We start from the raw sequence: 17,092 nt of genomic DNA, 5'->3' as shown, positions 1-17,092 counted from the left end.
GGAACAACTCAGTACGCTAGCTATATTAAGCGTCACCAATGAAGACTCGCTACACCTTAATGAACAAGTACTGAAACTTATCCCTACCGACGAAGTAACTTTCACCAGCGTTGACTCCATTGTCACAGACGATCCCGTAGATCAACTTTCATTCCCCGAAGAATTTCTTAACAGTCTTACTCCCACTGGCATGCCTCTGCATAAACTCAAAATTAAAATTGGTTCAGTCATCATGCTTGAGGTCTCTGTAATGGCACTAGACTGACTGTTACCAGCATTCACCACAATGTACTGGAGTTTAAAACTATCGCAGCTGCTACCTCACAAACTGTCCTTATTCCCCGGATTTCCTTGACCCCATCAGATTCAAATTTGCCTTTTACTTTTACACGCAGACAATTTCTTGTTAGATTAGCCTTTGCAATGACAATTAATAAGGCACAGGGCCAAACTTTCAAAAAGATATGCCTGTATCTGCCAAAACCAGTTTTCAGTCATGGACAATTGTATGTTGCTCTCTCTAGAGTTCCATCTTTTCATTCACTCACAGTTGTATCCTCAAACCCACCCCATTTGGACAACGGTGTCTTTCTGGAAGTGTTCACCCATCAGTAAATAACTATGCAGCATATACTACGCCGCGGGTCGGCTAGTATCTAATATTATCAGACGTCCTTAATTTAAATTAGGGTTGTGGGGGGACCAAAGCCTATCCTGGAAACACCAAATGCAAGGCAGGGACCAACCCTGGACAGGGTGCCAGTCCACTACAAGAGTCCACTCACACACACAAACACACTCACCCATACTCTCACTCACACCAGGCCAGTTTAGAATGACTAATTCACCTACAAGGGACATCTTTTCTATAGAAAACCAATAAAGTCTATAAAGAAGACTGCTGGAATAGACCTTAGCTCACTCTGACACTTAACTGGATGTGAGGTATTGAAAGTACAGTATATAGATGATATGTGCACACCTTCATGAAAAGAAACGGGGCCCAAGTGTTGTGTTTAGCTTCCCAAGCAACAGTTCAAGTAAAACCTCTGCCACAGATAGACTGGCAGATAGATAGTCTTAAGTCTATCCTATCATGTAGTGCCTTTCCTTTCTGTCTGTCTTTGACTTGAGCTGAATTCTCAGCCTTGCTGCTGACATGTAGATGATCTTATGTAGCAATGTTAAATTGGCTCAGTATCAAAGAATCTGAGTGAGTATGTGCATCATCGGACAGAAGGAATTAAGGAAAGAGCCAGCCCTGGACTGACAAGTAGACTACTTCAACTTTGAGGAGTGTGCTGTGTTTGATAATTGCTTTGACAAGGGTACCTATATTGGGCCAGCCATATCTAACATGCGATCTGAAACAGCAGTCCCTCTAGTCCTAAACATGTTAAACTGTCCAAACTTTATTTACTTCTTTTGGATGCCCATGAAAAATTCAATTTCAGTTTACCCCATATTGCGCTGTATATGTAGAAGTGTGGAAGGTTTGTCAGTGGACATGTGTATATTGTACTTAGATTGGGCCAAACAAATCTCAACTGCAATTTAACTATTGAGTCTCTTTTGTTGGAAATTGGTGACATTCAAAGTAATTCAGTCTGATCTGTTTATACTGTCCATCCTCATAGTTCACCTTTCATAGTTCAGCAGGTGGTGGAAGTGTGCCAGTTTTGCTAAAGGACAAGTGCACCCAAATTAGTTTAGGCCAAGTGTATATAGCCAGCCTTCCATACATCTATGGATTCAACCAACCGTGGAACAAAAATATGTGGGTGAACAAAAAAAAAAAATCTGGAAAGTTCCAAAGAGCAAAACTTGAATTTGCCGCTTACTGAATCCACTCAAAAAAAGCAATGTGTAGTCATCCCCTGCAGGATGCTTGTTTCGGGTTAGCACAGGTGCAGGTAAATAGGTTTGGGCAAATTTGCCAGCCCTCTGCTCTTGCCTCTTGAGGATCAGTGATGAGCCTTCCACTATTTTACCTACATAAACCTTGTTACAATTTTTACTTCCTCTGTTGTTAAGTTTGGTCACCAACTTGGCGATCCAGCAGATGTTGTGATTGATTGTAGCAGGGACATCTGAGGAGCTCACTAAACCATTCAATTGGTAGTAGGAAAGGACTTAATCGGTGCAAACTCAAAGGCCTGTTTATGCATGACACGTCCATATTGCTGTTAGTGTGCACATCATATACAGTTAGTTGCATTATCAGTTCTGGCGCACATATTCTAATGTTGGCAACAACATACCTCCAGAATTTTATAACCCTGTGACCTTGTGCTCATCTACTGCACATATGTTAGACAAAAGAACATGTGCTCACTGGTGGAACAGTTGTGTGAAGTGTTACTAGCAGCACCTGAAACAAGTCAACATTAAAAGCTCACAGCAATAGCCAAATGTACACAATATTATGGCATTAAATCGCCCAGATCCTGATCAAAGATTAATTTTTGTTTAGGCAGAAATGGAAGTATCTACGAGCACGATGTAAAGGTAAAGAATAAACTCTGAGGGGAAAATCTGAAGGATTCTGCTACTGCACAGTGCCACACACTGAACGCTTGAACTATAAACAGATCAACATGCATATCCATTTTGCGCCATATCTAAAATGCTTGCATTTCTGATACCATACTCTTTTACCTTCAGAGTGAACTTTTCAAAATGAACTGTATAGTTTTGGGGCACCTTGGTGGTGCAGTGGGTAGCACTGCCACCTCACAGGTCCTACATCTTGGGTTTGTATCCCATGCCCAGAAATTGTCTATATGGCATTTGGCAATTCTGCCCATGCTCCTGTTTTCCTCTTACACCCCCAATGATGTGCAAATTAGGCTAACTGGATATTCCAAATTGACCACTACCTGACTGTGGGCGAGTGAGTGGGCCCTGTAACAGCTAGTATTCTGTTCTAGAGCTGATTCCTGCCTTGAGCTTGGTGAGGTTGCAATAGGTTCCAAGCTTTGAAGCCTAAAATTGTATTAAGTATGCTTAGGAATATTATGTTCTATAAAGTTTGGCTTGTTTTAAAAAAGAAAAACCTAATTGCTAGTGTAATTTTATTAAAATTGAATATATTTTTTTCTATACTAGGGGTCTTTGCCCCCTGCTCGCTTCGCTCGCCAACCTCCATTTTTGTTTTTCCAGATACACAATTCTAAGATTTTTTTTTCTGTAAAAACAATATTTTGAATCTTTCAAGTCCCAACGTGCTGAATCTTTATAATGAGGTCAGTGAGACATTTGCTTAATGACTGTACCATAATTCAGGATAGCTTTCTCTGTTTGGAATTTCAGCACAGACAAAACGATCTACATCATCAGCAGTTAATAATTTTTTTTGCAAAGTAACCAATAAATGCATGTGAGGTAAACTCCGTTTTTGAAATTTTCTTGACTTAAACTTCAAAGCCTTACAATATTTACATACTTCTGACATATCACTTATGTCCATATATTCGATCTCTGTTCGCCTTTTCGTTATTTCTCCGAGTAATAATTTCTCTGTCTTTGCATTAATGCGATGTTTACTTTCTTTTTTTGACACTGTCGTTTTTTTCTGCTTTAATATTCTGTATCTTGCTCTGCATGTGTTTCGCGCTTTAAGTTTTTTTTGAGTCTTTTGAATTCCAGTTTTCATTATCTCTAACCTGCTCTGCATGTGTTTGGCCCCCTTGTTTTTTAACCTCTTTATGACATTTTACTTTGTTTTCTACTATTTCTCTTATTTCTGACCTCTCTTTATCCTGCTTTTTTTTTTAATTATACCTGGTCCGTGGTGATTATTTTCCCTTTTTCGAGTAATAATTTCCATTTGTTTGCACTCCTGCGATCTTTACTTTCTTTTGTTTATACTTACTAATTTTCCTACTTTCATATTCTTTAAAACTTTCTCCACATGTGTATCGCTCCTACTATTTTTTTTTTTTAGCCTTTCGAATTTCACTGCTTTCATAATCTCTAACCTGCTCTGCATGTGTACAGCACAAACGTCCCGATTGGATGTGCTTTTTTTCCATTTCCACTTGTTCCAGGCTGATAATTACTTTCCTTATTTTCTGAATTTGCACCTAGATTATTCTTTTTCTTTTTTGTGTCTCCAACACTTTTGAGTCTCTTTCTTCTTCGCTTTGTCATCTATGTTTCATTTATAACGTATTGTCCTTATACTCTTTATATGCGCTAAGAGCCCTGTAACTGTGTGTGCTCAAAGCCAAAATACGACTGAGTGTGTTTGCTGGCTGCCCTTGCTCTTATTTATTTGTAAGTAGGGCGTGTCTTGCAAGAATCTCATGTTCTACATCATCACAAGACAGTCCTAGGTCAATCTCATGGCACAAAGTCTCATGTTTAAGGTCCCCGTGAGGAGCTCCGTGGCCAGTCTCTCTAGTCTCACGGGTCTTTTAAGTGTCTTCCGTGATTTTAACGTGAAGATCACGCATTGTCGCCCTACTGTTTCTCTCCAGGATTTTTTTTTTTTTATAATAGAGAGTTTAGTAAATTTTTTTGTATTTTTTTTTAACTAATCACAATCCCATGACAAGTGCTAACTGATATTTCTAAACTGGACCAGTGTGAGTGAGTTCTCACTTGTGCTTGTTGTTGTTGGGATAGGCTCCAGCATTGCTTGACTATACAATGGATTGAGCTGGTTTGAATAATGGATAGATAAGCTAGTGCTGGTGTCTATGTGAATTGGGCTGAGGCATCTTTCTACTAGCATGTCCATTGTAAGCTTACCTAGGCAATAAGATAATAAAGTACATGTACGTTTTTTAGGTTGGAATATGATTTGAATTTTGGGATGATAGTATCTAAAACCTTTTTTTTCCCCCCTGCAAAGTGGAAAATGAGAACCACTGTGATTTTGTCAAACTCCGGGAAATGCTGATTTGTGTAAACATGGAGGATCTCCGGGAGCAAACTCATACAAGACATTATGAGCTCTATCGTCGATGCAAGCTTGAAGAGATGGGATTCAAAGACACTGATCCAGAAAACAAGCCAGTCAGGTGGGTATATCTGATGTTGGACATATTTTATTGCAATTGTGCAGTATGTAAGATAACAAAATGACTATGTTTATACAAAGCTACATGTCCTTGATTAACACGCTCACCTGACAAGGAATTCCTGGCTATTTGTAGTCAATCAAAGCAAAAAAGGTTTTATGGATCAATGTCATGGCCTAGAGACCAACAAAAATATAAACTCAACAAAAAAAAAATGTAATTGTGAAAACATTGGAGAAAATATAGTGATTTTTCACACTTAATAGTTGGAAAAGTCAATTTTTTGTGGCCTCAGTGTTAGCTTCAATAAGAAAATGGATGTATTCTTAAGCATGACCCACCTACCATCTTCCTTTACACTAAGTTCTAACATTAACAAATGTCTTGGCATCTCATCACTGATCCACTCTGGCATCATCCTCTGGCAAAATACAGCAATGCAAATTTAAACATTCCATAAATAATGAACTTCAGCCACCCACTGCCCAGAAAAATATTTCAACATTAGAACAATCTAGACAAGAACAGGCCATTCAGCCCAACAAAGCTCACCAGTCCTATCCACTTAATTCTTTAAAAATAACTTCAGGTTGAGTTTTGAAAATTCTTACTGTCTATCACACCAATTGATAGCTTATTACTTGTGTCTTTAGTTCTCTGTGTAAAGAAAAGCTTCCTAATGTTTGTGTGAAATTTATTTTTAACAAGTTTCTAACTGTGTCCCCAATGATTAACTCATTTTAAAATAACCGTCTCAATCCACTGGATTTATTCCCTTCATAATTTTAAACACTTGTCTCCTCTTAATCTCCTTTTGCTTAAATTGAAAAGGTTCAGCTCTTTTAAATTTTACTCATACGTCCCTGTAACCTGGGAATCAGCTTAGTCACTCTTCTCTGGACTTTTACTAGTGCTGCTATATCCTTTTTGTAGCCTGGAGAACAAAAGTGCAAAGGTTCAGCATAACCTCTGTGTATTGTAATCCACACATCAAGGCACTATATAACATAACATTCTATTAGCCTTCTTAATGGCTTCTGAGCACTGTCTGGAAGTCGATAGCTTAGAGTCCACTACAACTCCTAAATCCTTCTCATAAGGTGGACTCTCGATTTTCAGACCTCCCATTGTGTATTCAAACCTCACATTTTTACTTCCTATGTGTAATACTTTACATTTACTTACATAGAATTTTATCTGCCACAAATCTGCCCAAGCCAGTGTGCTGTCCAAGTCCCCTGTAAACGATTATCTGCCAATCCATCTCACATATCATCTGCAAACTTAACCAGCTTGCTAGTAACTGTATTTTGGTCAAGACCATTCCATGACACACAATTCCTCTTGCCCCTTGGTTTTATTTGCCACATTTGATTGATTTCTGACCCTTGACGTATCCCTGACTACGTTCTCTGTCCCTTATTAATCTCCTTCTATGACCAAGCATGTGTAGTGGGCTGGTGTCTTCTTTTAATTGCCTTTTCATTTCTAACCCTTATCTTATCCTTGACATCATTCTCTATTTCTTGATCATCCCTTTGTATGACTGAGCTTGTGCAGTGGGCTGGCATCACATGCAGAGTTGGTTCCTACTGTATTGGATAAGTTCTGATTGTTGACTCTAAATTGACCCTGTATGTGCGAGTGTGTGGGTGTGAGCGAGAGTGTGGTCTGCAATGATCTGCTCTTCAATCAAGAGGTGGTTCCCACCTTAGCCAATGGCTTAAGTCTTAGGTAAGTGTGAGTTTGTGCCGTGGCGAGTTTTGCCTGTGGTGGGCATCCATCCTGTCCACAATGGGTTCCTGCCTTGAAGGATACATTTTAATTGTATAAGTGAGTGTGGTTTTTGTGCATGAGTGTGGTTTGCAGTAGCCTGGCACCACATATACAGGGTTGGGTCTTGGCTTGCAAACGAGGATAGACTTCACCTCCCAGTGACCCGTAAATGGACAGAGTGAGTACAGAAAATAAGCAAATGTATCCATCACTGTTTTGAATTGAATAAATTGGTCCCCTGTCTTGCCGGCTGACCTCCGAGTTTTTTGATGTTCCTCAAGCAGAGGGCTACTGTGAAATGGATAGGCAAATCCCGCTTAAATGCAGATATCATAGACATAAATTTATACTGAAATGTGGAACATTTTTATTGATTTATTCAATCTTTAATGTACTTTTGATAGTCAGTGGTGAGTTTACACCATCACTATTCTGTGCAGTATTGATGTGGATTTAAGTACACTTTGAAGTTTAATGACTATAGCAAATAAGTTTACAATTGTGATTAAAAGTCAATATTTTACCTTTTATGTAAGAGAAGGAAATATGAATTTAATATTAATACTCTGTCTAAAGCTGGCAATTCTGGAGTTAACAATGTTGTATTACCACAGGATTTTGGTTCCTGACCTCCTTATCTGTAGATTTTGCAAAGTAGATTGTGTTGTTTTGGGTGACCTGGCGTGACTTTGCTGTGATCCTTTAAGATGCAAATACTTCTGTCCACCTTTCAGCTTCCTTTAACTCTTCAAACTCCCATGCATAACAACCTCATTTTAAGAGAGGCATTGTTTTGTACATCTTGATTATATAATGGCCAGCAAAAGGAACTGTCTCTGTGGATATTAAAGGTGTCTCGTCATTCCGGCTGCTTAGGACATTTATTAGAGAAACTGATTCAGTTTCCAGCAATCAGCTTGTATGTTATATAGTGCCATTAATAGCGATCATAGCATCCATACAGAATGAAACCATCAAAATAGTCAAAAGCCTGCTTGTGATGAAATCTTACTAATGATAAGTATAAGTAGGAGTCAATATAGTAAGTGATAATAATGCCTAAATCAAAGTGATATCTTTAAAGTAGATAGCACAAAAATAGAAAACTTAGAAAAAATATAATATTAATGAAATATTAATTAAGCCATCAATGCAGTAATAATCCAGCAATAATCCCACACCAACGGTTAATTCTGAAACTAGAAGTTGTAGACATCAGAGGTAGCCTACAAATCTGGATCTCAACTTGGTTAACCTGCCAAAGATAAAGAGTGCAGATAAAAGGAGAATTCTATGCCTGGAGTGAGATGATCAGTGGTGTTTGTTACTTTTTCTGATTGATAATGAAGATATAGAGACCATCGTAGTTAGAATACTTAATGAACTTCACAGATGACACCAAAATCAACAGAAAGGCAGACTCTAAAGAGGCAGCAAAAAGAGTTCAAGCTTCAGAACTTGGTGAACACTTGGAAAATGGTGTTCAACATAATGTCAATTATAAGTACAAGAAAGGAGACCATATTATAGAGGAAACAGCCTCTGAAAAGCATTTAGATGTTTATGTTGACAAAACCTTTCCATCATCTAAACTGTGCCGAAGCAATTAAAAGGAAAATAAAATGTTATATGTTCCAAGGTTATATTGTAAAAACTGTTGGATATAAACTGGAACGTTATGTTTAAACTATATAATGTACTTGTGAGACCACATATAGAATATTGTGTGCGGTTCTGGTCACCACGCTACAAGAAGGCCATAGCAACACTTAAAGCTGTGCAGAGGAGAGCAACCAGGTGCATCATGGAACTTAAGGACATGCCGTAATGCGAGAGACTCGGCGAATTCAACCTGTTTAGGCTCGAGCAGAGGAGTCTGAGGGGAGACCTAATCCAGGTCTTCAGAATCTTCAAAGGCATTGATAAAGTAGATCCAGCAACATTCTTTCAGCTTAAGGGTGAATCACATTCTCGAGGACATCAGTGGAAATTAAGGGGAAGTGCATTTAGGACTGAAGACAGGAAGCTTTTCTTTACATAATGCATTGTGGAACTCTGTAGCAAACTACTGAGAGGTAGAGTTGAAACAGAAACCTTGACGACTTTTAAGAAGTTTTTGGATGAGATATTAGGGTTTATTTCCTGCCTTGTGCCCTGTGTTGGCTGGGATTGGCTCCAGCAGACCCCGTGACCCTGTAGTTAGGATATAGCGGGTTGGATAATGGATGGATGGAGATATTAGAATGGTTTAGCTATTAGCTAAATAAATGAGCTGGATGGACTGAATGTTCTCCTCTCGTTTTTCAAACTTCTTATGTACTTATTTTCATAAAAAAAGCAGATGCAGTTAATGTATATAAATAAAATAAATGAAAACTGGGAAAAAATAATGAAATGATTTTTGCACTAATGCAAAAAAGCAGAATAAATAAACATATAGAGAAATGGCAAAACATATTGAAAATAACAGGAAACAGAGAAAATGTGGAATAATAGCAGCTGAAAGAATAATAATTGTCTTATTTAGTAATAAATTAACAAATACCACATGGATATGACACATTTATGTAAAAAAATAACTTTAAACACAGAACCAAAAAAATTTCTATAGAAAAATACAAATAATAAAAAATATCCTTTTCAAGTAGAGATTTACACTTATTATGTAAACAGGGAATGGTTCTTGTCTTTATATCAGTGTTTGAGCACAGCATTCATCCATTTGTTGAACCATCATAATCCGACAGCAGGCTCACAGAGAGATAGCACTCAAACACAGCAGCACTGGGTGCAAAAGAGGAACCAAACTTGGACGGGGTGCCAGTTTATCTGAGGGCATACTCACGCACACTAGGAGTTAAAAGTCATAGCTAATCTTCCACTCCTTTGTGGGAGGAAACCATAGCACTTAATGAAACAAGCAGCTCTTGGCTTTAAGCTCAGTAATCATATGAGTAATCCTTAATGGTATGTTTGCATTGCTGATACCCAGAAAGTCAAGTGCATGTTGGCACACAGTGTTGCTGAGCTGTGCTGTGCCTCTCTTTTTGTAAGACCTACTCAAAATAGCCAATCATTTTCAAATCTGGTTAGTCTTGAACAGGGTCGCAGGGGGTGCTGTAGCCTATCCCAGCTAACATAGGGCACAAGGCATGAAACAAACCGGGTAAACACACACTAGGGTCAATTTATTACTGCCAATCTTCCTAACCTGCACATCTTGGGACTGCCATGTATGTATGTGTATATGTATGTATGTGTATATGTATATATGTATGTATGTATGTATATGTATGTATATATATATATATATATATATGTATATATATATATATGTATATATATAAATTTTTTTTCTCTCTCTCTCTCTGTTGGCGTAGCCTTCAAGAAACATATGAAATTAAAAGACAAGAATTTCTTTTGGAACTTCAGAGGAGAGAAGATGAGATGAGACAGACATTTGTGCAAAGAGTCAAGGAGAAGGAGGCAGAACTCAAAGAAGCAGAGAGGGAGGTAAGGAGAAGGTGAAAAATTCTACACATATAAACTGTCTTCCAGCAAACTTCTTTTTCCTTAGGATTATTTTATATTTATTTAATTCATTTTAAAATAATCTGAAAGAGAACCAGAAAACAGTCACTCTCCACATTTCTTATTTTTTTAATTGCAAAAAATATATGTTTAAAATTGTGTTAGTAGTTTCAGCAATCATCTTCATCCATTTGAAGTGCCACTGGTTGTTACCTGGGGTCCTGTTTGTTCTCTCTCTTTGAGGGTGTTCATTTTGAAACATTTTCTAATCATCTGCAATCTAGATAAAAAGTTTAAAGACACATTGTATATCATGGCACAGTCGAGTGTATATTTTAGTTGGGAGGGAACACAAATGGCATAAAAAGTAGTGGCAAGTGTCCCACCTCTTTTTGTGTCCTACTGTTCTGACTTTTAGTCAAGCTACTCTATAGTGCCTTTCATAGCTATCTTCTTATTGTTTAGTGCCCTTCATCTTTATATTTCTGTCTTTCCATTAAATAACACCTTTCATATCTATCTGTCTGTCTTTCTGTTTTGTAGTTTCTTTTATAACTATCTATTATATAGTGCCTTTCATATCTGTATGTATACATGATTTATTTTTTATAATAAGTAGCAGTAAGGCAAATGCCAAAACGCCTCTAAGAATCCTTTAGAATATTCTGCCACCATGTGGCAATATGCTACCATTGCAGTCACAATACCAGCATTTTACTGTACTTTGTGGTTTTTCATTTTAAGAATTTAAAATAACTTGTATTGGCAGCTCCAAAACAAATTTGAACACCTGAAGAGACTTCACCAGGAGGAAAGGATGAAATTGGATGAAAAGAAAAAACTTTTGGAGGATGAAATTAATGCTTTTAACAAGAGGAAATCTGCAGCTGAACTTCTGCAAGCCCAGGCCTTCTCCAGTTCATCTAGCATGAACATTAAAAGGGATAAAGATCGCAAGAAGTAAGAATGTTATCTTTCACCTAGCTTTAAACATACCATGCTTAAGATTTTCTCTGTTTGTTTTATATACAAAAAGCTCCCCCTGGGAGCCCCACTATATAGATGGTCTGCAAAGTGCTAGCTCTAATTAGTTAGGACAGTGTCTCACTATACAACTTTTTTTTCCCCCCGAAATGCATTTTAACCCAGATAAACAACAGAAATTCCCTTTAGTAAAACGCATTTAAGAACACAGTCCTTCATGAGTATGTCTGTGTGAGGGGATAGAATGTTGTTAATAAATCGGATATGTCTAGCAAACTGTCTCAAACTGTGGTTCTGGAAAGTCGTGGTGGCTGCAGGTTTTCATTCTAACTCTTAGTGACCTATGTTTGCTGCTAATTAACTTTTGGTATTTTAATTAACTTGCTCTTGAAGACTCAGACTCCTTAATTGTGTCCTTTTCCTTAATTAGCAACCAAAAAATAATGAGATACAAAAAGAAGCCAAAACATGAGCAGCAAACTGTGTCCATCATACAATATCTGAAAATAAAGAAAGATGAAGGTCTCAGAAATGTTGGTCTGCTCAGGTCCACAGAACATTTTAACAGTGCTATTAGAAAAGAGAAAATCAACAATTTTGGAAATGTATGTTACAGTACAATGAGAGCAGCAGCAAGCCATGGAATTAAAGAATAGCAAAAATCAGCATCTAATTAACCAACTGGTTGGAGTGAAATTCGTTGGAGTTTCAGGCCCTGACTAAGTTGGTCTTCTGTTGGCTCACTCACTTCACATTTCATTTCTCTTTGGTTGCCATTTATGAAAATAAATTAATCAATTCAGAGGAACAATTTGTAAAACAAAATTGATTAAAATGAAAGAATGTGGAGTTAATCAGCAACGAAAACTGGTCACCAATTAAGAAAAAGGTTAGAATGAAAACCTACAGCCACTGCTGCCCTCCTTGACTGGTCTAGCACATATATGTTAGTGGGCATAAACTCTGGTGAGCACCAAATCATTATGCTTCTGGCATTTTCCAACACTGATAACTGTATAGAGTTTTATATGTGCTGTATCCATATATTCATGGATGATTGGACAGGCAGACAGACAGTGTCAAGAAAAAGTATGCAAACCCTTTGTAAATTACCACATTTAGGTATAAATTTGCCTTAAAATAAGATCTTCATCTTAAGTTACAATAATCAACAAACAAGGCCTGAGTCAATTGTCAATTAACAAGGTACAAATTATTGTACTGTTCTTGTATATATTGAAAACATTGTTTAAACATTCACAGGTACAGGTTGGAAAAAGTATGTGAACCTCTAAGTGAGGGACTTCAACAGTTGGAGCTAATTGGAATCAGAAGTTAGAAAACCTGGAGTCCGATCGATGAAATTAGATTAGAGGTGTGATTTAGAGATACTTTGACCAATAAAAAAAAAAGCTTAGACATTTTGAGTTTGCTATTTAGAAGAAGTATCTGCTTATGTGAAGACATCTAAGAAAATCTACAATCGAGAATTGTTAATTTGAATAAAGCTGGACAAGCCTGCAGTGTCATTTAAAAGAGTTTAGATATTCATCAGTGCACAGTCAGACAATTGTATGTAAACGGAGAAACAGCTTACAGGTTTGAAGGAATTAGTAGTACAGGTTAACACCTCTGTCTATGAGCCTATCTGTCATCCACAGAAACATTGAATTGGCATGGTATGATGTCCAAAGCAAGACACCAAGGAGGAGGCCACTGCTCTCCAAAAAACTCATCATTCCAGGCCTGAAGTTTGCCAGACTCCACCTTGACACTCCACAGTGCCATTTGGGAAAATGTTTTGTGGACTAATGAAACTAAGATTTAATTATTCAGAAACAATATACAAGGGCACCACAGAGCAACATGAATTAAACATCATCCCAATAAAGCAGTACGATAGAGATATTATCATGATTTGAGTCCCGGTAATCCTCCTATAATTGAAGGGAAAATGAATTCCTCAATTTATCAAGGTATCCTACAATATGATATCAGGGTTGCTGTCTGCCACCTGACGCTCAGTAGAAGATGGGTGATGCAGCAGGACAATGTCTCCAAAAAATCAAAATAAATCTAATATAGAATGGCTTCAGAAAAATGAAAATCTACCTTTTGGAGTGGCCCAGTCACCATCCAGACCTTAACCAAACATAGATGCTGTGAAATGACCAAGGGTTCAATTACCTTTTTCACAGCTCACTGCAAATGTTTGATGGTTTGTTCAAAAAAGACATGAAAGCTTGGAATTGCTTGTGTGTTATTAGCTTAAATGTACTGTATTGGTCTATACTTGTGAGCTAGGTGAAAATCAGATCACTTTTTATATGTACACACACACACACACACACACACACCCTGGACTAGAGAGAGAGATATAATGGTACATATAGGAAAAGTAAAAAAAAAAAAAAATAAGTGGGAGAGTATCCTACAATAAATTAAGTAAAATTAATGAAGATTACTTGAATTGCAAAGGGTCAGCACTGTTTATGCAAGACTTTATCCATAGCTGCCAAAGTTGATTCAGCACGGCTTCAGTCAGTAATTGTTCAGGCCCCACAAGGAGTATTTGAAGCTTTTTAAGGAGGAGACAGACAATCCAGCTCATCACTCTTCCTCCATTTAGTATGAAGTCCATTTCAAAACTTCCTGCCACAACACATAAGACTGCTTAAGCTGTCAATGCTTAAGTATTGTTAATTGTCATTTATTTGTTTTTTAAATGTGTTAATTTAGTTTTGTATTGTACTGTATTATTTTTCTTTTAAGTTATAGTAAGAGGAATTTGCAACACTTGTCATACCTTCGCAATGCTTTCTATTGTCTTATATTAGGAAGCCTCACCTAAGTTGCCTTTTTTTTTTTTTTTGGTCTTTATTAGCGCTGAACTGGGCGTGAAAACTCCCTGTAAAGTCTTGCCAGAGCAGTATGGTCAAAGTTATATTTTCTGTTATGATGATGTCCTTTGTCATAAGTATTTGATGTGTTCAGTTGTCAGTTGCAAAATAATGCCCAAGCAGTTTTTAATACTAAGTACTACCTTTGATTTTTCAGAAATTGTGAAGATCACATACAGTAGGAGAGTCTTATTTTGTAAGAAGGATTTCATGCTTCTGTTGTAGACAGTGGCAGATTATTTACATTTTAAATGTTGTGTCTGTTCATCATTGCCTTTTTGCTCATAACCATTTGCCCAGACTTACAATAACATTATAAATGCTTTTAGAAGTAGTTAACTAAAATTTTGAAAAGTGTTAGGAGTTTATGTTGACACAACATTTTTTTCATACTGTTAAACTGCACAGATGTCAATCACTTTCTATTTGTCCATTCATCCATCAATCCATCTCGCTAACCCGCTTATCCAGGGCAAGATCGCTGAGCAGCTGGAGCCTGTCCCAGCCAGGGAGGAAGAACCACTAGATAGGGTGCCAGTTCATCGCAGATCTGTTTAGTTTATTTGGTTTCAAATAAAAATGGCTTTTTTGAAATATTTTTCTACACCTTTCTCGGTGGGTACTGCTATTTTGTAGTCGCAGATGCAACCATGTCTAGGAGCCATTGGTTATGTTCTGGCCTGTGTGCTGCACAAGTAACCTGGAGATTCTGTTTTTTGTGAACCACACTGTTCTAGTTTCTGATAAAAGCACCGCAGATTTTTTTCAAAACAACTTAAAAAGCATTAAAGAAAGCCTGGGAATTCTTCCAGGATGTGTTGACTCATTCAGTAAATTTTAAAGATGCTGTCTTGCAAGGTGTTCTTCTGCTGCAGGGCCAAACTCTCCAGCAACATGGTGCACACTCAGTTAGGGTTGGGGCACAAAAAGCAGAATGATATGTGAGCATAAACAATGAAATGCTTCATTAAAAATGTTTTTGTTGCCCATTACTTAATATATTTATTAAATGGTTTCTTCATTTATTTATTTCAGCGACACTGCATGTAGCATGGAATACTCGATGAAATGAAAACTGTCAGTTTCTCCCATCGAAGTTGCTGTGTCTTGATTGGTGAGTCGGTGGTACAGGAGATGTAAATCTTCGGCCAACTAGGGCCAATTTTACATTAGAAACTTCAGATGCAGACTCTTGAGAGGATGATGAATTAAAGTAGTCGCTTCACTCACTAATTCTGGGAAACCTTTCCTTTCACTTATCCACAATGGACAGGCACAATCACAGCTATTGTGCATTCACTTCAACTATGTGCATGCACTTCATTGACGATTCACCAATCAATACACAGTAGGCTCTGAACCCCTGTGACCCTGAACTGGATTAAGTGGGTTTGAGAATTACGATACTACGAATTATGATACTATCGCGATTGTTATTGTTAGATTACAATCTCAGGACATGGAACAGTCAAAATGGTTTTCAAATTCTGGCTAATCTATGAGGTCAGTTAGGCTGGCAGGGTGGTCGTTTTGCTAGGCACAAGGTTGTTGTTTCAGTTCCCTCTTCTGCTTCACAATTGCTAGTCAATTAACCTGTTTGTACTCCAGTTATTAAAAGTGTATGCATGTAAACAGCTGTACTTTATTCTAAAAACGTTGATAAAGATGTCAGTCCAATGTCACCTCCTTTCTCTCTTTTTATCTTCCCAGCTCTGGATTCATGTGAAGTCGAAGACGAAAAGAACAAATACATGAAGCAGCTGTAATTCTCGTATACCAGAAACGAGTCGTATCGAAGTTGTATATTGTATTTTTATATTGTATTGTACACTGCCAGACACACCAGTACTGTCACTTCTCTGCTGTCTATGTACAATATGGGGTTGGATATTGAAAGCACAACCCCAAGAACACGGCCATATTTTTAGGGAGGGAATTCTAAGTGTTTTTTTTTTAACAATGGAGAGTCCAGGGGTTGGCATTAGCTGCAAATGCATGCACTTCTGGAGGCCAACTTTTTCTTGTTAAACTTTTACAGTATGGACAGAGGGTCAAGTTGAACAAAATCTAACATCAAGAGTATGAAAGAAGAGTTAAAAAAAAATTATTCATACCACCATCTTATTTTTACACGCACTCTAGCATTGATCACCAGTTGCCTTGCAAACTTAACGTGCCTTATAACTATTATATTCATTTTAATAGCAAATTAAGTTAAAAGGGAGGAAAATTTTCATCTTATTTTGTTTACATGCCACTTGTTACTTGGTGAAAATATATACCAACATCAGTATTTAATTTTTTTTGGTGAATTTCTTTATTAAAAAATTTATGCCAAATAGTAAAATCCTTTGTGCTTCTCTAAAACAGAAATGTTCATCTATACATTTTAAGCAGGGTCATGGGGGGCAGACTGGTTAGGTCGTTTTTGAGGCAGAAACCCACCCTGCTCAAGGAATTTATTGCAACAGTTTAGATCTTTCAATAAAAGAAGGATGGCCTTGGCCTTTGCTGTTAACTGGCTGAGGTGGTGTATGCTTAATAAGGATGAAGGGAAATCAACGCCAGGCTAGGATTACAAGCAAACTGCAATTAATCACTAGACGGTAATAAGTCTAGTGGGCCACACGACAAGTGTATATACACTGATGAGCCAAAACATTCTGAGCACTCCCAAATGAAGTGAATGACGTAGACTGTCTTGTAACAATGGCATATGTCACAGTCAGGGATCTACTAGACACTCAAGCTGATATTAGGTATTCTTAGCAAACATCTCAAAGCGTAAAGAGATTTGGGCCGAATAGTTATGGCCAGACAATTGGCTCATACTATTTCCAAAAAGGCAACGCTTGTGTGGTGTCCATGGTCAGC

General features: G+C 37.5%; 1 protein-coding gene across 2 annotated transcripts in view; it reads left to right on the top strand.

The window, feature by feature from the left end:
* sept10 (septin 10) overlaps positions 1-16,522 on the top strand; it is a 58,928-nt gene extending 42,406 nt beyond the window's left edge. Inside the window, exons 6-10 of one of the 2 annotated variants that reach the window (XM_039743548.1) lie at positions 4,859-5,027; positions 10,184-10,316; positions 11,104-11,294; positions 15,254-15,332; positions 15,929-16,522. In XM_039743548.1, the coding sequence (XP_039599482.1) occupies positions 4,859-5,027; positions 10,184-10,316; positions 11,104-11,294; positions 15,254-15,290 (530 nt within the window). In that variant the 3' untranslated portion in view covers positions 15,291-15,332; positions 15,929-16,522. The remainder of the gene's footprint in view (positions 1-4,858; positions 5,028-10,183; positions 10,317-11,103; positions 11,295-15,253; positions 15,333-15,928) is intronic. The other variant, XM_039743549.1, reaches the window with a different exon arrangement.
* The last annotated feature ends 570 nt before the right edge of the window (positions 16,523-17,092 follow it).

Source organism: Polypterus senegalus, chromosome 2 (assembly GCF_016835505.1).
Source record: "Polypterus senegalus isolate Bchr_013 chromosome 2, ASM1683550v1, whole genome shotgun sequence".
NCBI lineage: Eukaryota > Metazoa > Chordata > Cladistia > Polypteriformes > Polypteridae > Polypterus > Polypterus senegalus.
This window is presented reverse-complemented; position numbering and strand designations above follow the sequence as displayed.